This window comes from Oncorhynchus mykiss, chromosome 5, assembly GCF_013265735.2.
Source record: "Oncorhynchus mykiss isolate Arlee chromosome 5, USDA_OmykA_1.1, whole genome shotgun sequence".
In the NCBI taxonomy this organism is placed as follows: Eukaryota; Metazoa; Chordata; class Actinopteri; order Salmoniformes; family Salmonidae; genus Oncorhynchus; species Oncorhynchus mykiss.
In genome coordinates this window covers 47,346,199-47,359,435 of record NC_048569.1, presented here as the reverse complement: position 1 = coordinate 47,359,435, position 13,237 = coordinate 47,346,199, and the positions used below count along the sequence as shown (strand labels likewise).

The following is a 13,237-nucleotide window of genomic DNA, read 5'->3' as shown; positions in this document are numbered from 1 at the left end:
TCAAATTCTATTGTAGGCCTATGTTATAACAGTAGTTCCTTTCAGATGTATAGAGCAAAAATGAATTATAATGGCCTATTTAATAGGCCCAATTAAATGAGATGCGCATGGTAATTTCTTGTATGGCTACTTGGTGAATATGAACTCTTCATGGCCAGAAAGGTGAGGAACATATTATGCAATGGTAGATATATTTATTATGTTTATAAATTAAATAGTCTACTCGAGAAATTACAGTACTCAGACATAGCCCACACATGTCAACGGAAACGATGAACCGTCAGCTCTACCGTTAAACTGCGTTTCAGATTGAATCTATTTACTACTGTGAAGTGGGTCCAATTAAATGAGAGATGGAACAAATGGTAGCCTATCCTAACTTGTTGTATAAGCCTATAAGTTATTTTGCGATTATGAAACAATCACTAACCAGGTTTCTATCAAAGCTTTTGTCGGATGAAAAAAAATATATGACCGGCCTGATGGAAACAGAACATTACCCAGTAAACGTTCCAAACGTCGACAAAACCAAATATGCTAGACAAGGTGGGATCTTTTTGTACCGGTAAAATAAATTATTACGGAATGTTGGTGGAAAATATTTTATGCACAAATATTGATTTAATAACCATCAGATTTGTTGTATTTATTATGGATCCCCATTAGCTCTTCCTGGGGTCCAGCAAAATTAAGGAAGTTTATACAATTTTAAAAACATTACAATACATTCACAGATTTCACAACAGACTGTGTGCCCTCAGGCCCCTACTCCACCCCATATCTACATTACTAAATCCATGTGTATGTTATCGTATGTGTGTGTGTGTGTCCGTACCAATGTTTGTGTTGCTTCACAGTCCCCGCTGTTCCATAAGGTGTTTTTTGATCTGTTTTTTTAAATCTAATTTTACTGCTTGCGTCAGTTACTTGATGTGTAATAGAGTTCCATGTAGTCATGGCTCTATGTAGTACTGTGCGCCTCCCATAGTCTGTTCTGGACCTGGGGACTGTCAAGAGACCTCGTGTGGCATGTCTTGTGGGGTATACATGGGTGTCCGAGCTGTGTGCCAGTAGTTTAGACAGACAGTTTGGTGCATTCAACATAAAAGTAAAAGACATAATAAAAGGCATACTTCAATAAAAGTCATATTGAAGTCAACTTGGAGTCACGCGATGATGACATGTTGCGTGGTCCTCCCACTACGACTCGGGAAAGCATGCAATTTATTAGGCTACAGATTAAATAAATTATGGACTTCACAGGGTTGTGAAAGTGTGAGGTGATGAGCTTGCTGCTCCTTTCCAATAAATATCTAGAGTCTTATTGTAATGGGTCCTATGTGTAGCTGGTGTAGAGAGTCAGGCGCAGGACAGCAGATATGAGTAATAAACGTACTTTTACTCAAAATGTAAAAATATACAAAGTAACAAATACACGCACACCACGACAGACCGAAAATACAATAAACAATCACTCACAAAAACCTATGGGGGAGCAGAGGGTTAAATAATGAAACAGTAATTGTGGGATTGAAATCAGGTGTGTAAAACAAAGACGAAACAAATGGAAAATGAAAAGTGGATCGGCGGTGGCTAGAAGGCCGGTGACGTCGACCGCCGCCCGAACACGGAGAGGGACCGACTTCGGCGGAAGTCGTGACACTTATTCTAGTGACACGATGGCCGGGGATTGGCTGCCATTTGACAAATAAAAATCTAGTATTTTGATAATAATAATAATAATCTCATCATGTAGGCTATATGTGTGCTCCAGCCAACAGCTCTCAGAGCCAACAACACGCAGGTAGCGCTGTTGGCTGGAGTGCTTGTGCCAACACCAGAGTGGGCACACTCACTATATAACGCAACATTTTTTGTGCGAAAACCATCAGTAGAGTTCAAAATGCGATGGAAACCAATTGAATTTGTTTAATGGGAATTTAACTGCAAAAGGTATTATTATTTGCCCTACGTCATCACGTATAGCCTTTTATCTGCAACAAGTCCATCTCAGTCACACATATCTTCTGGGGAAAATGCAGATGTTTTAATATTCACATGAAATTCTGTCACCAATTGGATGGAAACCTAGCTACAGTCCCAGACAGACCTCTCAAACAGGATGCAGCACACACAAGCATCAGAGGCAGCAGGGCTGGGTTACAGGGAAAGGAGTAGTGAAGATTAGGCTGCCATCTGTCTTTACTGTTTCGAGACACTTGTTGGAAGACTGAATGACAGCTAGAGTAGCTCTCGACAACATAATCATGTTCTTAATTAATATTTTACTATCAGCCCCATGAGGGTACAGAGAGTGGACTTATTTTATTCATCAATACATTTCAGAAACTTGTATTGAGTTGTACTGTGCTGGTTTCTTCTCATCTGACACTTCAATAGTGACCAGCTCTTACCAAAACTTACAAAGCCGTTTCACAAAACTACTGAAGTCTTACGCTTTCTAAATCCTGTTCATAAATTGTAAATTGCCATTTGTTTTCTATGAAGAGTCTTAGATTCATGTTTGAATTTAAATTCATTGGAATGGGGTGCGTGCGTGTGTATGAGCAGTGTCCGTCTGTATGTGCATGCGAGCACTCAATTGTATGCCTCTCTCTCTCACTCACTGTGTCGAGGTTCTGCATGATGTCCTGGAAGGATGGGTGTGTTCTGAACTGTTCAAAGAGCTCTCTCTTGTAGAGCAGGGCGTAGACCAGGTTGGGGTTGTGGTGTAGAGAGTTCGACAGACACGAGTTGATGATCTCCAGCATCATCCTGATCACCTCCTCAATCACATTCAGGTCCTGGGCCTATAAAAGAGAGAGATGACTAACTATTAACATACAGGGCCTATAAAGAGAGAATCTGATGTATTTTATAAGAGACAGAAGAAGCAAGACACAATAGACAACTTTTAGGTGAAACATTTAATGACCTGATATTTCACTTTGGGGGAAAACTGTATGAAAGAATTACCCTGATGTGTCACCTTTGTCTTACTGCAGTAAATTAGAATTTTTTGCTAAATGTCCAACACAGTGGTCATCTGGTTTAAAGCAAATAGAGATTACATAACCAAAAGAACAAGGCTACTAGAAGTAAAAGGGAAACTTTGTTCCTAGAATCAATGGTTTCCATTGGGTCGTAAATAGAAAGTGACTGTGTGTGAGAGCACGGCAGCCTAGCAGCGGCCATAGCGAGGGAGCCAGAGAGGAAGCCGGGGGCACCACTAGGTCCGTAGCGGTAGTACACAGGGATCACAGGGGCAGGCAGGCGGCAGGGTGGTTGTGTCATGTTGAGGGATACCCATTGTGATGCCTGCGTGGCTGAGATGGTATCTAGCTCCATACAGACTGTCTGGAGTCTCTGGCTAGGGACCAGACAGCACTGCAGCACTCTGCTATGCAAAACAGCAACATATTATGCCTGCCTGTGAGGGAGGGAGGAAGGGAGAGAGGGAGAGAGGGAGAGAGAGAGAGAGAGAAAGCAGAAGGAGCGGGGAAGTGAAGTCCCTTCCGTGGCTGGATTACAGCCCTGCTCCCTCCCTCCATTACCTCATGCTATCGTTCACTCCCACTTTGTAAACCACCAATCTCTAGCTAACTATGCTCAGAATATCAAGGAACCTAGGTTATTGTAAAAGCATCAAATCATGTTCTAACAGCTGAAGTAAGGTCACTCATCTAAACATGTGCCATTGGCCTGAAAACAATCATGTAAATTCTAAAACTCACAATCATCAATACACCAGACATAAGGACGTGGTGGTGGTTAGGGCTGTGGCGGTCATGACATTTTGTCAGCTTGTGACGGCCAAGCAAATAACTCCCAGTCTCACGGTAATTGACCATTAATTAACATAAAGACATTTAGCATCTCCTTGCTTCCACACACAGTTTACAAGCCACTGATGCAGACCTTTGGAACATCTACATTTAAAAAAGTTGAATAAATCCATGTAATATAGCCTACAAAAAGAACAATAATCAATTATTTATTTTAGGCAGGTCAAAAGAAACATAATATGAAGAAAATGTAGTCTGTTTCAGATTAACAGAATAGCTTTCCTTATGTTAGGCCTTGATCTGGCTATGCCATATGGCGGTGGGCTACACTAGTTCATTTAGCAGACAAGATTTGCTTAGAATTCCGTGGAATTATTTTATAGTATGAAGAATACAATTGAACATAACTGAATAAAATAGAAAGGATATTTTATACAAATGATTTGGGGGAGTGTGCACATGCGGCTATTCTGTGTTGAAAAGTTAAAGATATGCTTAATTATTTATGTAACTTTAGTTGTGAAACAGATGAGCTCATGGGCTCTCATGTAGTGTTTGATTAGATTTTCGAATACATTTGCATTGATGTCAGAGTGATTACAGGGACAATAGAGTACTGAATAGGAGGCAGTTAGCAAGTTTGGTAGGCTACAAATGACCATCAGCAGCATCAGAGCTTGGAGACGCCTATTTGGAGAAGTCTAATTACCATGATTACCATACAGTCACTGTAACGGCCCTAGGGGCGGCAGGTAGCATTGGGCCAGTAACCGAAAAGTTGCTGGTAAAAATCTGTCCTTCTGCCCCTGAACAAGGCAGTTAACCCACTGTTCCCCGTCATTGTAAATAATAATTTGTTCTTAACTGACTTGTCGAAAGGGAAATAAAGATTATATTTAAAAAATTACCCTCCATAACCATCTGTGCACCCACAGAATAAAATAGAACATATGCTATGGGTCTACCACTCTACCATAGCTCCAAACAACATGGGCTTCCAGGGTGTCAGCTGGGTACTAGCAGCAACAACACACCATACCGTTTCAACTGCATAGGGACTCACACTGTCCTTTTGACTCAAAACAACTCATGTCCGAACCAATTTCCTCACAGCGAAGGAGAGAAGACATCACTCCTTCAGAGGGGGAGAGAGAGATAAGGGGAGAGAAAGAGACAGACGCATGGTATCTGCATCCGCATGGGGCTGCCAGCCTGAGGCTGGTCTACTTGCTATTTCCCTTTCGACTCACTCCCTCCCTACTGCTTGTCTACTTGCCATTTCACCTTTGACATCAACAGTTTCATTCTACCCAGTCCCTCCCTCCCTGCCGTCTGGCAGCGCTTATGCCATATTCCCATGGCTGAGAGGGAGGAAAGAGCATGGCTGCATCCCAAATGGCACCCTATTCCCTTTATAATGCCCTACTTTTGAAAAGGTCCCACATGGCTCTAGTCAGAAGTTGTGCACTAAGTAGGGAATATGGTGCCATTTGGGACACAGACAATCATGTCTGTCTGCAGCAGCAGGAGAGCTGGATCACCCTCTGTGCGTCAGACCAATTTAGACCCCTGCACTAATGGCTTCTGAGTGGCTAAGACGGAGCCAGCCCACCAGCCGAGAGTCACTGGCTGAAAATCGAGTCAGAGACGCAATGGGGAGCCACTGACTGCAGGACCGCTGAGCACAAAAATGAAGAGAAGGAGAGGAGTGAGCAAGAGCGATCCATTCTGAGGACACAAAGGGTAGATAGGAAGTGCACACTGAAAGATGGATAGTTGGTTTATCTGAGTGATGGCATCTCCTGGCTGTAGGGCTGTGGGGTCCTCTGCACCGCCATGTGATACATGTTCTCTGAACAGCTGGATCTCCAGTACCTTACAGAGATAGAGTCATGCCTGTTCCAGCCCAGGAGAAAAGAGAAGGCCTAGGAGAAAGCTAGTCTGAATAATCCCATGCAGCGTAGCTATAGCTAGATATCATCTTCTAGGGTAAGGCGGGGCAGCAGAGATGGAGAGGACATACTGTGCTCTTCATCTACATCTGATAGTGCAGCGCTGGCTTGTAGATAGCCGCTACGCAGATATCCACTGGCTTGGCTGCCTGGTGTATTACATTACAGTAGTTTATGAAATGACATGGAAGAGAATAGATATCAGTCCAGCTGATCAGTCCTGCAAAGGTTCTCAGAGTCAGATGTCAAGATCAGAGATATGGAGAACAGTGAATCATCTCTAGGAGAGTGTGTAGGAGCGACATTCAACCTACTGCAAAACCTGCATCAAAAGGAAATGTATGTGCCAGAGTATGATTATTGGTGCGTGAGTGTATGTCAAAGAGGCAGCTTGTGTATGAGGGAGTCTGTGTGTGTGTATATAAAACACATACAAATACTCAAGATAAAACTATGAGGCAGCGAGCGATATGACATTGTCATAGAAACATGCACATGATGAGCAAACGGAACACAGATATGGAATGAAACAGGGTGTTGGTGTGTGTGTGAGTTGCTCGTTTCAAAAAGCTTTTTGTGTTCAAACAAACATGGTGTGTGACAGGAACAGTTTGTCTGATAACTGTTGAAAAGAGCCAGGTAGTGACCCAAATGGCACTCTATTCCCTACATAGTGCACTACTTTAGACCAGAGCCCTTTGGGCCTTGGTCAAAAGGAGTGCACTATATAGGGAACAAGGTGCCATTTGGGACAGACAGAGTTAGTAAAACATTTATTCACACAACCATCTGTCATGTAGGACACAGGGAGGGACAAGGCCGGATTAAGAAATCATAGGCCCTTTTTTGTGCTGGCAAAAAAATGAGTTGTTGAGAATTAAAATAAATAAATATTGGTTCTACAGACAGATTAGTCTTCTCTTTTCAGCGGTAGGCATTTGCTTTCCAAACTGTACATTTTTACCGCAATTGTATTTAGAAATTTGCAAAAAGGCAAAAAAACAGCCGCAACCAACCATAGAAATATAATCTATAGATAACAGTTCCCACTCAAGTCAGGACGGGAAGCCATTGCTAGCGTACCCATGAGTTTAACACTCAAATTGCCAGGGTAAGAGCAGATGTTCCAAATCCCTTCTATGGATTATAGGTCTATGGCCACAATGGAACAAGCTGTATATTTGGCGCACATGCTGCCCAAATTGCGGCCTTCCTGACTGTAGGCAACCGGTCACTGCCAAACTAAACACTTGAGTAAATGAGGGATACAACGTTTATGTTATGATGTGTTGGGTGCATTTTCCTGGCTTGGTTTAGGTCCACTTGTAGAATCTATGCCAAGGTGCACTGAAGCGGTTCTGGCAGCTCATGGTGGCCTAACACCCTTTTAAGACACTTTATTTTGGCAGTTACCTGCATGGCTTGTGATCAAATTTTATCCAGTTATTTTTTTGTAACTACTGATGCTCTGTGGCTAAATGTTGCTCTCTGGTGTATTTTGAACATTGAAAGCGGGCTCCTTTGGTTGGATAAAATAATAATCAAAAAATAACACAGTTGGCCAGTCACATTTTCTTAATATGCAGTTTATTTTTTATTAATCAGTTACCCATTCAAGGCATGGCCCCCAGTTACCCACTTGGGCCTCCTACCTCCTCTCCTCCCCCAATCTGATGATGAGCAGAGCGGCAGCAGGCGGCTGTCTACACTCATTGAGAGAGGGCTCCTGAATCCTCCTGTGGTTGCGGTAAAAATATGTAAAATATATACTACATATACTGTATTTCATGTATTGTTTTGTTGTTTTTGCTACCTGTTGGGCCCCCCACGGGCCTCCGCCCCGGTAAGCCCCTGCATTCATCCGGGCCCTGGGGAGGGAGTGTATACATTTGTTGCCCTGGCTAGGTTCAGAAGAGCTTGTGTGTGTGTCTCCCTTTCAGTGTTTCAGTTCGGAAAATTTGTCACAGACAAGTGACTGGGAAGATTTATCAGACAATTTATCAGACATCTGAGAAACTTACAGGCCATCCATATGCATTGGGTGCGTATCCGATTAGGGCGTCCACCCATGTAGAGCCAGCCCCATCAATAAATGAGGGATATTGGCCAAATGAGACACATTTAATGTGTAGCATATGCAAAACTTTATAGCCTATTGTTTTATGGGTTTTGAATTTTCTAAAACAATAATTGTCCACCTCACGGTTCAGCTGTCGGAGATTTGAGCACTAAATGTATCAGGGCATTGCATGCATAGGCCTATAGGATTAGGCATCCACTTTAAGGTATTAATATATTTTTTTACATTTATAAAAAATCAAGAAAAGCTTAAGCCTCAGAGAGAGAGAGAGAATTAGAGATATGCCGGCGCCATGCTATGACACCGACATGGACTTTTTATAGTCAGATATACAGTGCATTCGTAAAGTATTCAGACTCCTTGACTTTTTCCACATTTTGTTAGTTACAGCCTTATTCTAAAATTGATTCAATCTACATACAATACCCCATAATGACAAAGTGAAAACAGGTTTTTAGATATTTTTTTAAACGTATTAAAAATAAAAAACAGAAACACCTTATTTACATAACTATTCAGACCCTAATCTATGAGACTCGAAATTGAGCTCAGGTGCATCCTGTTTCCATTGGTCATCCTTGAGATGACTCTCCAACTTGATTGGAGTCCACCTGTGGTAAATTCAATTGATTGAATATGACTTGGAAAGCCACACACCTGAGAAAATAGGTTTTCCTCTAGAATGTTGCCTGTGCTTAGCCCCATTTTGATTGTTTTTTTATCCTGAAAAACTCTCCAGTCCTTAACGATTACACGCATACCCATAACATGACGCAGCCACCATTACGCTTGAAAATATGGAGAGTGGTACTTAGCAATGTGTTGTATTGTATTTGCCCCAAACATAACTTTGTATTCAATAGAAAAAGTTAATTGCATTGCCACAATTTTTGCAGTATTAATTTAGTACCTTGTTGCCAACAGGATGCATGTTTTGGAATATTTGTATTCTGTACAGGCTTCCTTCTTTTCACTCTGTCAATTAGGTTAGTATTGTGGAGTAACTACAATGTTGTTGATCCATCCTCAGTTTTTTGTGTTTGAAATCCCGTGCTCAAATGGGGGACTTCACAGAAAATGGTATATGTGGGGTACTTAGATAAGGTAGTCATTCAAAAATGATGTTTAAAACTATTATGCAACTTAAGCAAATTTTTACTTCTGAATTTATTTAGGCTTGCCATAACAAAGAGGTTGAATACTTATTGACTGAAGACATTTCAGCCTTTTAAGTTGTTATTAATTTGTAAAAGTTTCGAAAAACATAATTCCACTGACATTATGGGGTATTGTCACTGACTGGAGTCAGTGACAAAGAAATGTAAATTGAATACATTTTAATTTTGTGATATCCAATTGGTAGTTACAGTCCTGTCCCATCACTGCAACTCCCCTGCAACTCCCCTACGGACTAGGGAGCGATGAAGGTCGAGAGCCTTGCGTTCTCCGAAATACGACTGCTTCTTGACACACTGCTCTCTTAACCCGGAAGCCAGTCGCACCAATGTGTCGGAGGAAACACCGTCCAATTGGCGACTGGAGTCAGCTTGCAGGGGCCCCGGTCCACCACAAGGAGTTGCTAGAGCGCGATGGGACAAGGAAATCCCGGAAATCCCGGCCGGGCAAACCCTCGACGCTGGGCCAATTGTGCACCGCCTCAATGGTCTCTCCGTCACAGCCGGCTGTGACACAGCTTGGGATCGAACTTGGGGCTATAGTGACGCCTTAAGCACTGCGATGCAGTGCCTTAGACCGCTGTGCCACTCGAGAGGCTCCAATTTAATTCATTTTAAATGGTCTGTAACACAACAAAATGTGTAAAAGTTTAGGGGTGTGAAAACATTCTGAAGGCACTGAATGAATGAATATTAATTACAGCTAAATCATTTTACGTATTCAATTAATAGTTTAGTACCAAAACCAAGAACCCTTTCCAGCTTCTTTCTGAAGCTTTTATGTCGCAATAGTCTACACGTCACAGAAATACAATGGAATTTACACAGCATAATTCCCTGAGTGCATTTCACTTCCCAGGTTGCACATGGCAGCTGGATGTCTAGTTTCTACTGGCTACTGCTAGGAAGCCCAGACAAACGCAAAGTAGTCTAAATATATTGCTGTCAAGTTGAGTGCGTTTCACATGACTTTTGGGTTGTGTAATCATATCATAATGCTCACATGAATGGCATGCTGAAAATATATTAATGACATTTATCACACAATTATTCAAATTTAGTAGAATAACGACAACGTTACAATGTAACGGTAAAATCGTTTTTTTTGCCGTTTTGGAACTAAACCTCCCTTGCACTGCACTGCTTTGTAACTAACACCTTTTGTTTAGTTGCATCAGTGGGCTGGCCCTCATCTGCTTTGTAATCAAAGTTTCCAATAGTTCGCTTTTGGAGCCATTTATGTCAACACATTGTGGGCGTGGAGGTATGATGTTTTCGTTAGAAGAAGCCATGACAAAGATATTTAAAAGTAAGGTTTCCCCTTCTGTCTGTGTCAATGCTTTCAGTATTTTCTCTCTCTTCAAGCTTAAGTGGTTTGCGCTGACAGCTGCATGTGCAAGCGCAGCCTGGCCAGCCCCCTTGAGAAAATTCTGACAAATTACAACAGACTCGATCCTCGCAAAAGTACCGAAAGTGACAAATTCTAGCACCAAACCGTTTTGCATGTTCTAGTATCAAAGTACCAAAGTTTCAGTATACCGTGCAACACTTGATATAGGAGTACAATTCGCTTCTTTCTATCAGAATATTTTTCATAAAGATAAGCATTCATGATTGTGTCCCACTTGTTGTTGATTCTTCACCAAAAAATACAGTTTTATATCTTTATGTTTGAAGCCTGAAATGTGGAAAAAGGTCGCAAAGTTCAAGGGGGCCGAATACTTTCGCATGGCACTGTATGTTATCAAAAGCTAATAGCAACACCACACCGTCACAAAAGTTTCTAAACTTTATTAGGGTAATATCAAAAGTCAAGGAATTGTTTATAGGGAAAATAGAGCAGGATATTATATTGTGGAAAACACAACATTACAGTTGGAACTTTCCTTCACTGGAATTAAACAAAACATTTGCAAACTGGTTTAAACCTTAACAAAAGTTTTGAACAGGCTGTATATTGCAGCAAGCACCAAGAAAGGCTAGTGCCAACCTTACCCAACAAATGACAGCAATAGGTTAATGATATTTACAGTGCCGTGTGAAAGTATTCGGCCCCCTTGAACTTTGCGACCTTTTGCCACATTTCATGCTTCAAACATAAAGATATAAAACTGTATTTTTTTGTGAAGAATCAACAACAAGTGGGACACAATCATGAAGTGGAACGACATTTATTGGATATTTCAAACTTTTTTAACAAATCAAAAACTGAAAAATTGGGCGTGCAAAATTATTCAGCCCCCTTAAGTTAATACTTTGTAGCGCCACCTTTTGCTGCGATTACAGCTGTAAGTCGCTTGGGGTATGTCTCTATCAGTTTTGCACATCGAGAGACTGACATTTTTTCCCATTCCTCCTTGCAAAACAGCTCGAGCTCAGTGAGGTTGGATGGAGAGCATTTGTGAACAGCAGTTTTCAGTTCTTTCTACAGATTCTCGATTGGATTCAGGTCTGGACTTTGACTTGGCCATTCTAACACCTGGATATGTTTATTTTTGAACCATTCCATTGTAGATTTTGCTTTATGTTTTGGATCATTGTCTTGTTGGAAGACAAATCTCTGTCCCAGTCTCAGGTCTTTTGCAGACTCCATCAGGTTTTCTTCCAGAATGGTCCTGTATTTGGCTCCATCCATCTTCCCATCAATTTTAACCATCTTCCCTGTCCCTGCTGAAGAAAAGCAGGCCCAAACCATGATGCTGCCACCACCATGTTTGACAGTGGGGATGGTGTGTTCAGCTGTGTTGCTTTTACGCCAAACATAACGTTTTGCATTGTTGCCAAAAAGTTCCATTTTGGTTTCATCTGACCAGAGCACCTTCTTCCACATGTTTGGTGTGTCTCCCAGGTGGCTTGTGGCAAACAAAAAAATACAGTTTTATATCTTTATGTTTGAAGCCTGAAATGTGGCAAAAGGTCGCAAAGTTCAAGGGGGCCGAATACTTTCGCAAGGCACTGTATTTTACAACATGCCTACTTATAACCTATCTTAAACTAAACACTGAGCACACAATTAAAAAAAGGCAGATCGAACTTAATTTAGTCAATGAAAATTTCTCAACAGAATGAAACTCATTTAGCATATTTAAAGAACTGGTTTAGATTAATATATAGGACTACAATAATAACAATAACTACACATTCAAATGGCTCTCGTGTGAAGTAGTGACCTGCGACATACGCCTAGTTTCCTGAAATGGGTCACACAACCGTTTTTGGCAGAAAAGCCTTTTAGAACTTGTGAACTTCCATGTGTCTAAATAACAAACGTCTATGCCATCTGTAAATACTAATAAAATTGGTAAATTACGAGCATAGTTGGTTTAGCCATAGAAAAAGATTGCAACCTTCCTGCTAGCCATGATTGGCAGAGATAACGAGTGGGCTGAACATGCCAGAGATGTGTTCGGATTGGCCATATACTGTAACACATTTCTGTCTATTTGAGCTGGTTAGTATGTGTAGGTAATCCTGTCTAACGTGGCTATTAATATATATATATATTCTTAGTAGAATGGCATACGTGTTGCTCTCCACTTTCTGGAGGGCCGAGTTTTGAAGTCAGTGAAATTAGATGATGATAGCTAAGGAGATGGAGAAAACACTGGTCTCTGGATTACATCTTCAAACTAAGGGCAATGATGGCATCCGTGACAGGGAGAAGCGTCCAAACATGATGCACAAGATAGTCTAGCTAGCTACATTTTCAGATATTACACATTTATAATTTTGACAAAGTCGGTTTCATTTCAAGTTAAAGTATACTGTTAGCTAGCTACCTAACGTTAGCTGGCTGGCTCACTAGCTAACATTACGTGTATGAAATTATTATTCGTATGTCAGGGCCATTTGCTTGGCTACTTATAGCCTAATGTTAGCTAGCTGCAGATTCATGCAAGTTGGTAACATCATGAGTTGGGATTATGGTTCATTGTTTACCTAGCTAGCTACATGTCTTAACAAATGACTCCACTATGCAAGTAACCACTTATTTTATAAATGTTTCATTTAACTAGGCATGTCAGTTAAGAACACATTTTTATTTACAATGACGGCCTACCCCAGCCAAATTGTGCACCGCCCTATGGGGCTCCCAATCATGTCCGGATGTGATACAGCCTGGAATCAAACCAGGTACTGTAGTGCGCCTCTTGCACTGAGATGCAGTGCCTTAGATCACTGAGCCACTTGGGAGCCCACTCGGGTGTGTTCGTAAATTCAGCCTGGCCATCTACTTCGATTTTA

At 41.4% G+C, this 13,237-nt stretch overlaps 1 protein-coding gene across 5 annotated transcripts in view; it reads right to left on the bottom strand.

Moving 5' to 3' along the window:
• The window catches only part of LOC110523972 (dymeclin), a 144,453-nt gene that overhangs the window by 14,675 nt on the left and 116,541 nt on the right, over positions 1-13,237 (bottom strand). For all 5 annotated transcript variants that reach the window (XR_005051750.1, XM_036977713.1, XM_036977714.1 and 2 more), the window contains one exon: positions 2,628-2,810. Coding sequence is in view for 4 of the 5 variants with exons in the window: in XM_036977713.1 (XP_036833608.1) it covers positions 2,628-2,810 (183 nt within the window). In the remaining variant the exon portion in view is untranslated. The remainder of the gene's footprint in view (positions 1-2,627; positions 2,811-13,237) is intronic.